The sequence below is a fragment of the Haematobia irritans genome, chromosome 4 (assembly GCF_050003625.1).
Source record: "Haematobia irritans isolate KBUSLIRL chromosome 4, ASM5000362v1, whole genome shotgun sequence".
NCBI classification, from domain to species: Eukaryota; Metazoa; Arthropoda; class Insecta; order Diptera; family Muscidae; genus Haematobia; species Haematobia irritans.
Window position 1 is genome coordinate 42,502,126 of NC_134400.1, and position 17,650 is coordinate 42,519,775.

The 17,650-nt window shown below is 32.8% G+C and overlaps 1 protein-coding gene across 4 annotated transcripts in view; it reads left to right on the forward strand.

Annotated features, from left to right (window-relative positions):
- The window catches only part of Rnf146 (Ring finger protein 146), a 96,332-nt gene that overhangs the window by 4,533 nt on the left and 74,149 nt on the right, over positions 1–17,650 (forward strand). For 3 of the 4 annotated variants that reach the window (XR_012721795.1, XM_075306343.1, XM_075306342.1), the window contains exon 3: positions 6,387–6,540. Coding sequence is in view for 3 of the 4 variants with exons in the window: in XM_075306343.1 (XP_075162458.1) it covers positions 6,387–6,540 (154 nt within the window). In the remaining variant the exon portion in view is untranslated. Of the gene's footprint in view, positions 1–1,820; positions 2,926–6,386; positions 6,541–17,650 lie in introns of those variants that run through there. The other variant, XM_075306344.1, reaches the window with a different exon arrangement.

Here is a 17,650-nt window from a genome sequence, read left to right on the forward strand (position 1 = left end):
ATGATCAATTGTTGAATTTTCTGAAATAAATGTGGAATGGAATTGTTCGAAATCTTGGTTGTTTGCAATCAGTTGTACCTCTTTGGCAATAAGTTGGGAGTCAATAGACATATCGGAGTTAAGGCTGAGATCTAAATTAGAATCTTTCTCTAGAGAAGAGTGTAATACTGAGTCAGTAAGACTTGAGTCATTATTATTGATAGCTGTTGTAGCCTGTGGCGTATCAGGGATTTTTGGAGTGTTTCCAGCCGCTAGGGCCGGTTGAGTGAATGTTTGGTTGAACACTATTTGGTGTTTTAGGATCTTCAGCTCTACGTCTTTTATTACCTACTGTTGGAAAGTCATTGGAGTTGAAAACGAATGTTGTTGGTAAGTTTGGGGCCATAGACTTCGCTTTTTCAATGTTTAGTTTCATTAGTTGAACTCTTTTTTCCACAGATATGGGAGGTTGCCCTATGTAATTGTTTGCATTTTACTCACATTGTAGTTTCAGTACAGGCCTCGTTAAGTATTTTCCCCACAGTTGTGACATACCTTTTTAATTCTGCTGCAAGCTTTTTCGGAGTGGTTAAATCTCCAACATTTTTTACACTGCACTACCGATTCTATGTATGGTTTCACGACAAAAATTACTCGAAGAAGCACGACTTGCGATGGGAGTGTTCTACCTGCTGCCGTAATAGTGACGGTATCCAGTTGTTCTAATCCATTTTTGTGTTTACTTATGAAACGTCTTATTTCAGTTATTTTGGCGTATTCTGGTAGAGGTTGATACTCTTCAGATTGGCATATCTATAGGTTGTTGAAAAGAAATTCCTCAGTGAGGTCTTCATCGACAGGTATGTTAACGACTCCTCGAGCTTTACATAGTGGCGCGTGAATATATAAGCGGTAATTTGCTCTTAATGTTGGGTCAGCGGCGATTTTATTGGCAGTTTCTAAAGTTCTGCCAAAAATGTCATTTTTATAGGAAATTTTGCCAAAATTTCATTTCAATAGGACATTTTTGTTAAAATTTCATTTCTATAGGAAATTTTGTCAAAATTTCATTTCTATAGGAAATTTTGTCAAAATTTCATTTCTATAGGAAGTTTTGTCAAAATTTCATTTCTATAGGACACATTGTCAAAATTTAATTTCTATAGGATATTTTTTCAAAATTTAATTTATATAGGATATTTTTTCAAAATTTCATTTCTATAGGAAATTTTGTCAATAGAAATAAAATTTTGATAAATTTTTCTATAGAAATGAAATTTTGACAAAATTTCCTATAGAAATGAAATTTTGACAAAATTTCCTATAGAAATGAAATTTTGATAAAAATTCCTATAGAAATGAAATTTTGACAAAATTTCCTATAGAAATGAAATTTTGACAAAATTTCCTATAGAAATGAAATTTTGACAAAATTTCCTATAGAAATGAAATTTTGACAAAATTTCCTATAGAAATGAAATTTTGACAAAATTTCCTATAGAAATGATATTTTGACAAAATTTCCTATAGAAATGAAATTTTGACAAAATTTCCTATAGAAATGAAATTTTGACAAAATTTCCTATAGAAATGAAATTTTGACAAAATTTCCTATAGAAATGAAATTTTGACAAAATTTCCTATAGAAATTAAATTTTGAAAAAATTTCCTATAGAAAAATAAAATCTGGCAACACTATGCCTGAATAGTTGTGCTTTTCTCGCGGCTCCCGTAGATTTGATTAAATTAAAAATTTTCAACGTTAAAACAACTGTGTAACGTTACTTTCTACGTGAAAACATACATTGAGACACGCTGAATCCGAATTTAGTGGAGTACATATATATAATTACATATCTGCTTCACAATCGATCGCAGAATTTTTCTGCATAATCATTGTCATAATTTGCCTTTACCACTGTTGTTGTTTGGATCTTTGCTGTTGCTGTTGTCATCTTTCAGTACATTACACTGCTTGCATTCACACACTCACACACACACACTACTTATGGCGCCTTCAAAAGACTTACTGAAATGCGGTGACTGCGATAGAATTTTCAGCAATAAGAAAGGCTCTATCCAATGTATAATTTGTGAAAATTGGTACCATTTGGACTGCGCTAAAATTTCTAAGAAACATTGTGCTGCTATTAAAGAATCTCCATCCTTCCATCAAATGCAATAATTGCACATTGCCACTGGAGTCCTCTACGACCCATGATGACGGTGGAAATAACTCTCTTCACGAAAAAATTGACCGCATACTTAAATGTATGGAAGCGGATAGAATTAGCTTTAATGCGAAAATTGAGTCTGCTACATCTGATATAAAAAACGAATTTGACAATATTATCTCTGAGATTCGGAATGATGTCAAAGATTGCAAGGGAGACGTTATATGGTTTAAAGCGACCATGGATCGAGACGTCATCGAGTTTAAAACCGAGACCAATGGTTTACATAGGAAACTCAATCGCCATGATATAGCAATTACTGGGTTGCCTGAAGGCCTCGAAAGCCTTGTCACTTATGTACTAAAAATTGGTTGCATATACAATGTTCTACTTAAGAATTCCGACATTATCAACATATTCTACACTCGAAATAAAAGGTCAATTGTTGTGCGTTTCCACTCAGTACTGCAACGAGATGCAATAATGAAAGAATACTTCAAATCCAGGCAACTTAAGCTTTGTGACGTTATAGGCCCGCCTATAACAGCTCGAATATATCTGAGTGATCACGCTACTCCGGCTGAAAGCAAGTTAAACTATCTTTGCCGATGATTGATGAAAGCGAAGAAAGTCATCAAATTTTTAATTCTTCACTCAGATGTCCCAAAAGTTCGACTCACATTAACTAATGGATCCTTGGCTACCTTCAACTATAATGAGTGTCTATCGCTTCTCGAGGGAACATGAATCGGATGGTTATTCTAAGGTTAAGGTTGGTATTAAGACGCTTTTCACGGTTCTGCTATTTTATTAAACTCAAAACAGTATTTAATGTACTACAAACTCGCATAAATTAATTATCTCTTTACTAATAGATATTGTACCAATGCGACCTTTAGTCATTTTAGTACGTTTCAACATCTCGTCCGTGAAAATCGAACTTAACAGCAACCTTAACATAGTCCAATATTGATCACAATATATACATACATAAGTTGTTCTACTTTCTAAATCTTTAAATTCTTTTTAATCAATTATACGTAATCTGCATTATATGCAATTTATTAATCCCTTTTTTATTTTGTTATTTAAAGTTGTTTCTCTTGCGAAATGATATTAAATTCTTTAAATTTTTCTTTGATACGTTTCCCCAGCCTTACTCTTACTTACCTTAATGAGTCTTGAGTTAAATCTTGGCCCCTTGGTTAGCAGCGCGACATATTTTAGGAACAAATTAAAGCGTCATAATAAGAATTTATCGTTTGGTCATGCAAACTGTCAAAGCATACGTCCATCCTATAATAGCAACTCCCACTGTGAACTTACCAATATTCTTGTAAATAGTGGTATAGATTTATTTGGAATCTCCGAATCATGGCTAAAGACATCAGTTTCTAGTAAATCGGTCCAGATTAGTGGATACAATCTTGTTCGGAACGATCGTCCCTTATTTAGAGGTGGAGCGGTAGCCATTTACATTTCAAAGAAGCTCAAGCACAAAATTGTTTTCCGGTCTGATACATACGGTGTATGTGAAACAATCTTTATAGAGGTTATGTGTGGTCCTTCTAAAGTTCTCTTTGGGGTTGCATATTTACCCCATGGTGACATGGAGACATTTGCCTCAGTTCATGCTGATTTATTCACTTATTACTCTGATATTATAGTAGTTGGCGACTTTAATCGCCCTATCTAATCAAGTTAGATCGATATGCACTCGTTTAGGTCTTACTATATCGCATAACTCACTACCTACACACTACGATGTGCCACATAATTCTTGTTCACTCATCGATTTTACATTATTGAGTGAATCACATAAACTTAGCTATTCGTGTCAAGTGCAATGTGCTTTTATTTCCCACCACGCCTTAATTTACGGGTCTTATGCGTCTATAGCTTCTAACTCCAATGATTTTGTCCTCTCTAGGTCTCTGATGGACATCGCTCACAGAGAATATAGGAAAAATCCCACTGAGGAGAATGGACGTATTTTTCGAATGTACCGCAACAGGGCAAGATTGGTCTTGCGGAGAACGAAGAGGAATTTCGACCTACAGAGGTTTACAGGTATGGACTCGCGTAAACTTTGGAGAGAATTACGTGATAGTGAATGTTTTGAAGACACGGTTCCACCTACGGTTGATGCTGATGCTCTAAATGACCATTTCCTCGAACATAGGACACATACTGACCAGTTATCGGATTTGTCTCGGTATAATTTACGTACTGGGCTATTTGCCTTTGATTGCATTTATGGGGAGGACATATTGAGGGCTATGATTAGCAATAAATCCAATTCAGCTGGTGTAGATGGCGTACCTATCAAGTTTCCTAAATTGATTTTTCCGTATATTTCTCGTCATATTCTTCATTTTTTCAACTCTATCATTGCTACTGCAGTATTTCCGTCCGCCTGGAAATTAGCCCGCGTCGTGCCAGTTCCGAAATCTAGCAATTCTTTACGAGTTGATGATTACAGGCCTATTAGTATATTACCAGCGATGTCAAAAATCTTTGAGTCTGTCATAAATGACTTTATGTTGAGATATGTGAACGATCGTGGTATCATTAGTGTCCACCAATACGGATTTCGGCGTGGATTTGGAACCACTGCTCACCTTATTCACCTCACCGATACAAATAGACGAACTATCGATAGTGGTTCCGGCGCTATCCTCGTATAACTGGATTTGTCAAAAGCTTTTGATCGTGTTAGTCACGTGAGGCTAATTAATAAATTATACACTGACTTCCATTTTTCTGAGTACTCTTGTAAGCTTTTGCAATCATACTTGACTGGTCGTTCTCAATATGTTTCCTTAAGAACCTCCAATTCGGCCATTCGAAGTATTAACTGTGGAGTACCCCAGGGATCAATTTTAAGCCCTCTCTTATTTCTCTTGTATATCAACGACATTGTGGATCATATTCATGGCTCTAACTGCATACCTTTTCTATTTGCCGATGATATACATCTATTGTTCCTTGGGAGCTTTACAAATGCTTTTGTTTCATTAGTTAATACCGTCTTAGGGGATATTAGTCAGTGGGTGAATTCAAATGGTCTTGAAATTAATGCACGTAAGAGCAGGGCCATGTGTTTTGGACAAATCCGTGCAAATCATTCTGATCCTGTTATAATTTTTGACGATGCCAGGATAGAAATAGTTGACCTGATCAAGTGTTTAGGAGTTGTACTCGATCCTAAACTGGACTTTGGTAGCCACATTGACTCCATAGTATCTAACATTGTTGTTACTCTCCGTAGACTGCGTTCTTTAAGTACCTACTTGCCCTGTCTTGATCGGAAGAATGTCGCATCTTCACTGATGATGTCCCAGATTTATTATGCAATTGAGGTTTATTCTGGAGCGCCTAGTTCGAAATTGCAGAGACTGCGACGTAGCTTTCACATGATTGTGAGATATATTTATGGACTACGTAGATTCGACCACATATCGCAACATGCCTTACAATTTCTGGGGCTTCCTTTTCAGAGATTTTTTGAATTACGTATTTTACTATGTTTTTACAAAATTATAAAGTCTAACCTTCCACCAATGTTAAGGGAACAATTTATCTTTACAAGGACTACTCGTAATCCACAATTAGTACTTCCTCATATGGTAACACAACTCTATAAGCGATCTTTTTTGGTGCGAACCATGCGAGCTTGGAACAATCTTCCCCAGGAACTACGTAACTTCTCATTTTCTAACATTGTGTTCAGAAATAAGCTCATTGATCACTTTGATCTCATGGAAATGATTAAAATTTGAACATGTCATTTAGTCGCTTTATACTAGCGCTGCTGCTAGGGCAAAATTTATATTCTTATACTATTTAAATAGTTAACACTAATATATTTGGCTGGGGAGCCACCATCGTTATTATTCTAGTACAAATATAAATAAGATTATGTTTTGAATTTGTATCATAGACTATTGATAATTACGTTTGTAATATTGTTATCGGCCTTGAAGGCTTTATATATTACTGTCAATAAAGAAAGAAAGAAAGAAAATTAAATTTTGACAAAATTTTCTTTAAAAATAAAATTTTGCAAAAATAACAAGAGTATCTTTTGAAATAAGGTTCTGAAATATCTTCAGCATTTCTAAGGGAACAAAGATCGTAACTGAAAAACTTTTACGGCCTATATTTCCATCCCGAAAAGAAACTGCATATTCTTGCTATTCCTTCACTTATTTTTTATCAATTTTCTTTTAGGGCGTTGCCTATAAAAATAGACGTTGTGCCATGTGCCGCCGTGAAATTCCTCCAGAATTTCTTGATCATCCTCAGCTAGTGAATGGTATTGAAGATATTTGCACAACTAAAGCCACTGATGATGGATATCAATGGTTCTACGAGGGAAGAAATGGTAAGTTTTATACACTTTTTTATTTTTCTCATATATAAGGAAACTATAGTGAAACTAAATCAACAGAAAAGCGTCTAGGCTATTGTAGAACATGAAATCCCTGGCCAATTAAGGGATTCTCTAACATTTGATATTTTCTATCCTATTGCTTAGTTATGTTTTTTATTATGTTTCCGTTTTTTGCTTTTTTGTTTGTTATTTCTAATGCCCACCTTCCTCCTACTTATCCTGCAGGTGGCTGGTGGGCATATGATAAACGAACTGCATTAGAAATTGAAGAAGTCTTTCAAACACTGCAACAACAGCAACAGCAACAACAACAATTACAATTACAAGTAAAGAAGCAAGATGAAGAGAAGGCTAAGGTGGAAGCTAATGTTAACATAGATGTAAAATCTGAAATTGAGGAAAACCCCACTGTGATTAATAATCCACCACATCATATGAATCGAGATTATGTGAATTTTCAGAATAACATCGTAGATGGCCAGTATGGCAATGCCAATGATGGACAAGATGATAATGCAAATCACCCTTCTTTGTTGCTTGATGATCAATCTTGTACCTATAATATACAAATTTGTGGTTCCATGTATACTTTGGATTTCAAAAATATGATACAATATCCTCAGGCTATGGCCTATAGAAAACGGAAAATATGTCGGGCCAAAGGTTTGCCTGCCAAAGGTGTTGCGGGCATTGTAAATTCCACACGCCCAAGATATCGCAATCGAAGACGTCCCTATGATGTTAATTCCCATTTTTAAGACATTTAAGATCTTTTAAAATCGAATATCTCGTATTTTCGTTATTTTTTTCATGTGATTTTGAATGCCATTTGATTTTTTCAAAAACAAAGAAACAAAAAATTGTTGTTCTCAGTATTGTTTGGTAATGAAAAATAATCTTGCCATTCTTAATTAGGTTTTTTTTTATATTTAAATATAATCAATAAAATTATATCTAAGCTTTAAATAAAATTATTTGTTCTTTATTGTAAGGCTATTATGCATAACATAATATATATTTTAGATAACATAATTCCATACTAAAGGTAATGAATGATAAAGGATATACTCGAAAAATGAATGCCCACATACAAAACAATTTATTGACAGTTTATCAAAGGAATTTATGTGAGAAAAGTAGTTTTAAAGTTTACTTTAACTTTTTTGCATATGAGGCAATGTCTGTAATGACAGCAAATGAAATCATTTTTAGGCAGTTGAAAAAGGGACAGCTGTGTCGTTTGCTACAACTGCCCAGCGAAAACTAGGTAATCACATTTCAACAACAACAATTTGCATTACCAGCAGTAAAGCTGTCATTACACATTGTATTACAATGCTTTGATTTAACATATAATGACTAACATGTAATGACAATAATAAATACTTTAAAAAGTTAAGGAATATTCTTCATGAATATTTCATAATAATTGTGTTTTAATTTAATGACATTACCATATTATGATTTAAACAAGTATATACGGCCGTAAGTTCGGCCAGGCCGAAGCTTATGTACCCTCCACCATGGATTGCGTATAAACTTCTACTGAAGACTGTCATCCACAATCGTATTAATTGGGTTGCGGTAACTTTTGCCGATGACAAGGTATCTTAAAACTTCCTAATACCGTAATATATACCACGTAGTCCATACGTGGTATATATTAAACTTAAAATGGCCGATTAAATACGTATATAATTATGTTTGACAAAATTTTCTATAGAAATAGAATTTTGACAACATTTTCTATAGAAGTAAAATGTTGCCAAAATTTTCTATAGAAGTAAAATGTTGCCAAAATTTTCTATAGAAATAAAATTTGACAAAATTTTCTATTGGAATAAAATTTCGACAAAATTTTCTATAGAAATAAAATGTTGACAAAATTTTCTATAGAAATAAAATTTTGCATGATTATGACCGATATGGACCAATTTTTGTGTGATTGGGGATCGGCTATATATAACTATAGACCGATATAAACCAATTTTGGCATGGTTATTAGCGGCCATATATTAACACCACGTTGCAAATTTTAACCGGATCGGATGAATTTTGCTCGTCCAAGTGGCTCCGGAGTTCAAATCTGGGGATCGGTTTATATAGGGGCTATATATAATTATGGACTGATATGGACCAACTTTTGAATGGTTCTTAGAGACTATATACTAATACCATGTACCAAATTTCAGCCGGATCGGATGAAATTTGCTTCCCTTAGACGATCCGCAAACCAGATCTGGGAATCGGTTTATATGGGGGCTATATATAATTATGAACCGATATGGACCAATTTTTGCATGGTTGTTAGAGACCATATACTAACACCACGTACCAAATTTCAACATCATCGGATGAATTTTGCTCCTCTAAGAGGCTCCGGAGTTCAAATCTGGGGATCGGTTTATATGGGGGCTATATATAATTATGAACCGATATGGACCAATTTTTGCGTGGTTGATAGAGACCATATACTAATACCATGTACTAAATTTCAGCCGTATCGGATGAAATTTGCTTCTCTTTGAGGCTCCGCAAGCCAAATCTGGGGATCGGTTTATATGGGGGCTATATATAATTATAGACCGATGTGGACCAATTTTTGCATGGTTGTTAGAGACCATATACTAACACCATGTACCAAATTTCAGCCGGATCGGATGAAATTTGCTTCTCTTAGAGCAATCGCAAACCAAATTTGGGGGTCCGTTTATATGGGGGCTATACGTAAAAGTGGACCGATATGGACCAATTTTTGCATGGTTATTAGAGACCATATATTAACACCATGTACCAAATTTCAGCCTGATCGGATGAAATTTGCTTCTTTTAGAGCAATCGCAAGCCAAATTTGGGGGTCCGTTTATATGGGGGCTATAGGTAAAAGTGGACCGATATGGACCAATTTTTGCATGGTTGTTAGAGACCATATACTAACACCATGTACCAAATTTCAGCCGGATCGGATGAAATTTGCTTCTCTTAGAGCAATCGCAAGCCAAATTTGGGGGTCCGTTTATATGGGGGCTATACGTAAAAGTGGACCGATATGGCCCATTTGCAATACCATCCGACCTACATCAATAACAACTACTTGTGCCAAGTTTCAAGTCGATAGCTTGTTTCGTTCGAAAGTTAGCGTGATTTCAACAGACAGACGGACGGACGGACATGCTCAGATCGACTCAGAATTTCACCACGACCCAGAATATATATATATATATATATATATATATATATACTTTATGGGGTCTTAGAGCAATATTTCGATGTGTTACAAACGGAATGACAAAGTTAATATACCCCCATCCTATGGTGGAGGGTTCTTCCAAAGGCACAACTTTAAAAGCACTTCCAGAAAATGCACTCCCAATGATGTTCTTTATTTTAACCCAGGAAGTTCTTTTAATTAAATTTTTTATAACTTGTTTTTTTCATACTTTTAATGGTTAATTTTAATTTTTTTGTTTCAAATAGGTTAAAAACAGAGTAAGAATTCATAAAATGGTAGAAATCATTTAAATTTTGTCGAAAAAAATACGAAATCCAATCTGAAAAAATTTTGAATTTTTGGAAATATTTGTAGTCAAACGTTTCCGACAAGCGTTAGAATCCATTAAAATTATAAAAAAAATATAAAAATTATTTATTTGACAAAATACCACAGAATTTTTAAATTTACATCCAAAACATTGAATTCGGATCACACCTAAAGAAGTGATGCAAATTCAGTGCAACGACTGTTGAAATGGAGGACTTCCGTCCTATGACAAGACCATGTTAAATTCATCGCTTCTGCGTCAATTTTGCACCACTTCCGGATCCAAAAAGAACATTTTCATTACTTTTTTGGCGACGCTTTTTTTTGCTGGGTTGTTGTTGCGTTCAAAATATTTATGTACACATTTTGAATGCAGCAGATAGAATGTCACCAATCATGTTTTTCAATTTACGCGAAAAACAAAAACCCAACCGTTCGTTACGAGTTACTTCCACAAACTGATCTCTATTTCATACATTTTGTAATAAATACCCATTCTCTTGTTCTCTTTTCGCTCTTTCCATTGCTCAAAATTATTCAATTTCAATCACAAAGGTGATTGGATCAATCACATGTGTAATTGGAAACGGAAAAATGTTCAATCACGTTTGTTATTGAAATTTTTTTCCGAATTGATTAACAAATTAATTGAATCAATTAATATTTTAATTGGAAACGTAACAAATGTCAATCATTTTTATACCCTTCACCACTACTGTGGTAAAGGGTATAATAAATTTGTGCATTTGTATGTAACGCCAAGAAGGAAAAGTCTGAGACCTATCGTTTAGTATACCGATCGTCTTAGAATTAAATTATGAGTCGATTTAGCGATGTCCGTCTGTCTGTCTGTCTGTCCGTCCGTCTGTCTGTATATGTAATTTTGTGTGCAAATTACAGCTCGCAGTTTAAGTCCCATCGTCCTCAAATTTGGCACAGAGTTTTACATTGGCTCAAGGACAATCGCTACTGATTTTGAAAAAAATCGGTTCAGATTTAGATATAGCTGTCATATATATTTATCACTGATCTGGTCATAATTGACGTATTTATCAACGTATTTTCTCAAAATTTCGGGCAGCCAAATATTTTGGGATTTTCGTAAGATATGCAAAATATCAGCCAAGTCGGTTCAGATTTAGATATAGCTCCCATATATATCTTTCGTCCGATTTGCACTTATATGACTTCCAAAGTCAGAGGTTTGCCCTGATTTGCTTCAAATTTTGCACAAGGAGTACGTTTAATAGTATTGTTAATTGTTCTTAATTTGGTTGAAATCGGTTCAGTTTTATATATAGCTCCCATATATATCTTTCGTCCGATTTCGACTCATATGGCCTCAAAAACCAGAGGTTTGCCCTGATTTGCTTCAAATTTTGTACAAGCAGTACGTTAAAAGTATCGTTAAGTGTGCCAAATTTGGTTGAAATCGGTTCAGATTTAGATATAGCTCCCATATATATCTTTCGCCCGATTTACAACCATATGACCACGGAGGCCAAATTTATTGTCCCATTTACGTTTTTTGCTGAGATAGCAGTATTATTATTCTAACTATGCATGTCAAATTTGGTCAACATCGGTTCATATTTAGATATAGCTCCCATATATATGTACGCCAGAGTAGGGGAAATATTGTAGAATGTTTCATATTTTAGACCCATTTTCAATGGAGGTTTCCTCCAATTGACACGATATTTTCCACAGAGAATACATTTAATATGCTATTTAAGTGTGTCATCTTGATCTAATATGGCCAAGATACCCACATTTTACACAAAATTCTGTGATGATTTCCACAATTCGTAGTCATATCCTACATACTGTAATGCCAAACTTTCCACAGAATGGTCGAATTTTAAATAAGATTTAACCAATATCCTTGTAAAATCGACACTGCTGAGTAGCAAAAATTGTGAATATTACTCAAATTGTGCTATATCTCGAATACATATGTATCGCCCGATAAATCATAAATGCTCTTTTGTACAATTGCATCAAAATTGTTCTAGCTGTGTATTTCCCATATTTATACCCTTCACCACTACTGTGGTACAGGGTATAATAAGTTTGTGCATTTGTATGTAACGCCAAGAAATAATTGTCGTAGACCCATCTTTTAGTATACCGATCGGCTTAGAATTAAATTCTGAGTCGATTTAGCGATGTCCGTCTGTCTGTCTGTCTGTCCGTCCGTCTGTCTGTATATGTAATTTTGTGCACAAAGTACAGCTCGCAATTTAAGTCCGATCGTCCTCAAATTTGGCATAGGGCCGTTTCTTGGGACAGAGACAATCGCTATTGGTTTTGAAAAAAATCGGTTCAGATTTAGATATAGCTGCCATATATATTTATCTCCGATGTGGTCATAGTTAGCATGTTTATCAACCGATGTTCTTCAAATTCAGTATATCCAAATATTTTGTGAGTCTCGAAAAACTTGCAAAATATCAGCCAAATCGGTTCAGATAAGGATATAGCTCCCATATATATCTTTCGTCCGATTTAGTTTACTACCGATCTTCGTGAAATTTTGCACAGAGGGTAGTATTGACATTCTACCAATGCTTGGTAAATTTGATTGAAATCGGTTCAAATTTAGATATAGCTCCCATATATATCTTTCGTCCGATGTGAACTTATATGGCCACAAAAGCCAGAGTTTTGACGTGATTTGCTTCAAATTTTGCACAAGGGGTACGTTTAATAGTATCGTTAAGTGTGTCAAATTTTGTTAAAATCGGTTCAGATTTAGATATAGCTCACATATATATCTTTCGCCCGATTTGGACTTATATGGTCCCAAAAGCCAGAGTTTTGCCCTGACTTACTTCAAATTTTGCACAAGCGGTACTTTTAACGGTACTATTGTATGTGCCAAATATGGTCAAAATCAATTCAGATTTAGATATAGCTCCCATATATATATTTCGTCCGATTTGAACTTATATGGCCTCGAAATCCAGGGTTTTGCCGTGATTTGGTTCAAATTTCGCAAAAGGAGTACGTTTAGTAGTAAAGGTAATTGTGGCAAATTTGGTTGAAATCGGTTCAGATTTAGATATGGCTCCCATATAAATCTCCCGTCCGATTTGCACTCATATGACCAGGGGGCCAAAGTTATACTCCCATTTACGTGAAATTTCGCATAGATAGCAGAATTATTATTCTAACTATGCATGTCAAATTTAGTCAAAATTGGTTCAGATTGTATATAGCTCCCATATATACGTACACCAGAGTTGGGGAAATATGGTAGACTGTTTCATATTTTAGACCCATTTTCAATGGGATTTTCCTCCAATTGACTGGATAGTTTCCTCAGAGAATACAAATATGGCCAAAATTCTCACACTTTACACAAAATTCTGTGATTATTTCCCCATATCTTAGCCATATCCTACACACTGCAATGCCAAAATTTCCACAGAACGGATGAGTTTTAAATAAGGCTCCAAGTCGCCCGACTAGACCAAATAATATATCACAACCCACACTTGACCACATATCTTGGCGAGATCTAACCAATATCCTTGTAAAATCGCCACTGCTGAGTAGCAAAAATTATAAATATTACTCTAATTATCCTATATCTCGAATACATATATATCGCCTGAAAAATCATAAATCTCTTTTGTACAATTGCATTAAAATTTCTCTCGCTTCATATTTCCCATATTTTTTACTAACATTGTGTTTCATCCCAGGGCGTTAGCCGATTTTAATTTTAATTCTAGAGTTTTTGTAGAAGTACAAAAAATTGTTTGTTGTTGTTGTTTGTATCTGGAAATGCAAACTTTTATATAGCTCCCAGCAAATTTTAAGTAGTTGAGATGGTAACACAAATGTTTGTCTACATAGTGGCGAAGGGTATAATATAGTCGGCTCCGCCCGACTTTAGACTTTACTTACTTGTTTTTTACTAACATTGTGTTTCATCCCAGGGTGTTAGCCGATTTAATTTTTAATTCTAGCGATTTTGTAGAAGTACAAAAAATTGTCTCCAAATCGTTTCAGATATAAATATTTGTATATGGGAATATAAACCTTGATAATAACTCCCAACAAATTTGAAGGAGTTGAGATGGTAACACAAATTTTGGTCTACATAATGGCGAAGGGTATAATATAGTCGGTCCCGCCCGACTTTAGTCTTTACTTACTTGTTTTAAATGGTTTTTATAAGGATTTGATTAAATAATTAATTGAATCAATTAACATATTAATTGAATCCGTTTCCAAATTCAATTCAGTGTTTAATTTGGTGACAATTTTTTGTGTGTATGCTTACCTACAAGCTTACCGGGTAATGAGAGTTTTTGCTGGGTGTAAATTAAATAGTTTGACTAACAAAGTGTTTGCTACTTCAGCAAGACAAAACTGTTGATTCATTTTCATCTTACATTTCTAATAATTGGCAAAAAGTGATACTTTTTTAAAAAATAAACGGTGGCACACTTATTTTAATAGAAAACATATCTATTAAATGCATTTTTGTAAGTGTTTTCTATGTAATTAGGAAGTCGAGTTGTTTATTGGACCCAATTAAATACAACAAATAGTTTATCTTGATTTCAATCAAACGTTTTCTTTTATTTTATTTCTATAGAAAAATTTGGAAAATTTTTTAATTTTATAGAAAATTTTGTCAAAATTTTATTTCTATAGAAAAATTTATCAAAATTTTATTTCTATAGAAAATTTTGTCAATATTTTATATGTATAGAAAATTTTACCAAAATTTTATTTCTATAGAAAACTTTCTCAAAACTTTATTTCTATAGAAAATTTTGTCAAAATTTTATGACAGTAAATGGTCAACAAATTTAAAAATTATCACATTTAGTGGCACAAAAGAATCAAGGTTTGCCCACTACAGAATATTTTCTTTACCTATTTGAGGCGTCGCAATTGTTCCCTGGATAGCACTATGATGATTTGCTCAACATTGTGGTCGCATTATTTCAATTTTATGTTACGAAAAATATTGCACAAAAAAGTGCCACAATATGGCAAAAAGGTAGCATAAGAATGTAAAAAGTTTTGTATTTAGTGGAACAAAAAAAAAAGTGGCACAAAAGTGTTCAACACTTCAAAAGGGTGAAAATTTGCCACTAAAATAGTACAACTTTAGCATTGCAGTCAATTTGTCTTTTTAGGAATAGGCCAAAATAAGTTTTCCATTTCATTTGTTACACTTTAAATATCGATTTCTGACTATATATGGACATCCTGAAAACCGGACACCTCCCAAACATGGACGTATGCTATATTAAATTAACCTCTCACAACTGGACACCTCTCAAAGGTTCTTGATTAGGGAGAAATTCATAGATAATATAAATATGATCGTCTGGTCGTCTATCTGTCTGTTGCAATCACGATACAGCCTTCAATAATGGCGATATCTTAAGAATTCCTGAAATTTGGCACTAATTGGTTTTTTGTCTGAACGCAGGTCAAGTTCGCTCTATATTGGTCCGTATTTTCATATAGCCCCCATATAAACCGACCCTCCGATTTTGTTTCTTGAGCTTCTAGAAACAATTTTTCTACGATTTGCTTGAGAATGCAAATTTATATGTATATTAGGTCAATAAATAGTGTGAAGAATATGGTGTTTGTCACAATGGACTGAATAGTCTAAATGAACCTGAAAAAAATCGGGCTGCCACTTTAACCTATAGTGTATATCATTTTAGTATAGCCCCAAATATAGGCCGATCTCCACATTTGACTTCTTTTAGCCTCTAGACATTGAAATTCATATTCGATATCATTGAGAATGGAAATCGAAATGTATATTAGGTAAATCATGGGGATAAAACTAGCCGGAAATTAGATTTCAAATCAAATGGTGGGTGTTATTTCTTTGGATTTTCCAGCACGCTTAGACGCGATTTTTAAGATTCCTCTAAAACTCGAAACAAAATTGGTTCTTATAAATCCAGAATCTGATGTAGACTCCATATGTAAATTTAACTTCAGGAAGAGCACGCTTGCCACTCGTGCCAAAAAAAATCTACCAAAAGTTGAAGAAACTTTTAGCAAAAATGTACCAAATTTAAAAAATCTTTATTTTGAAGCTTTTGTTTTCAAAAGTTAACTTCTATAGATTTTTTTTTTAAATTTTTACTTCTACAGAATTTTTTGTAAAAATTTTATTTCAAAATTCATTTCTATTGAAAATCTTGTTAAAATTTCAATTCTATAGAAAATTTTGTCAAAATTGTATTTCTATAGAAAATTTTGTCAAAATTTTATTTCTATAGAAAATTTTGTCAAAATTTCATCTCTATTGAAAATTTTGTTAAAATTTTAATTCTATATAAAATTTTGTCAACATTTTATTTCTATAGAAAATTTTGTCAAAATTTCATCTCTATTGAAAATTTTGTTAAAATTTTAATTCTATAGAAAATTTTGTCAAAATTTCATCTCTATTGAAAATTTTGTTAAAATTTTAATTCTATTGAAAATTTTGTCAAAATTTTATTTCTATCGAAAATTTTCTCAAAATTTTATTTCTATAGAAAATTTTCTCAAAATTTGATTTCTATGGAAAATTTTCTCAAAATTTTACTTTAATAGAAAATTTTGTCAAAATTTTATTTCTTTAGAAAATGTTGTCAACATTTTATTTGTCAAAATTTCATTTCTATTGAAAATCTTGTTAAAATTTAAATTCTATAGAAAATTTTGTCAAAATTGTATTTCTATAGAAAATTTTGTCAAAATTGTATTTGATAGAAAATGTTGTCAAAATTGTATTTCTATAGAAAATTTTGTCAAAATTTTATTTCTATAGAAAATTTTGTCAAAATTTCATCTCTATTGAAAATTTTGTTAAAATTTTAATTCTATATAAAATTTTGTCAACATTTTATTTCTATAGAAAATTTTGTCAAAATTTCATCTCTATTGAAAATTTTGTTAAAATTTTAATTCTATAGAAAATTTTGTAAAAATTTCATCTCTATTGAAAATTTTGTTAAAATTTTAATTCTATTGAAAATTTTGTCAAAATTTTATTTCTATCGAAAATTTTCTCAAAATTTTATTTCTATAGAAAATTTTCTCAAAATTTGATTTCTATGGAAAATTTTCTCAAAATTTTACTTTAATAGAAAATTTTGTCAAAATTTTATTTCTTTAGAAAATGTTGTCAACATTTTATTTCTATAGGAAATTTTGTAAAAATTTTATTTCTGAAGAAAATTTTGTCAAAATTTTATTTCTATAGAAAATTTTGTCAAAATTTTATTTCTATAGAAAATTTTGTCAACATTTTATTTCTATAGAAAATTTTGTCAAAATTTTATTTCTATAGAAAATTTTGTTAAAATTTTATATTATGGAAAATTTTGTTAAAATTTTATATTATAGAAAATTTTGTTTAATTTTATATTGGTTCTACAAACAATGGGGTAAAAATAGCTAGAAAGTAGATGTCAAATCAAATGAATTTTCGGTTTCGAACAGGCCCATAACATCCATCCTGAAGATTTAGAGGTAACGACATCTTGTTTATGCGTGTGTACTTAAAATTAAATTTCA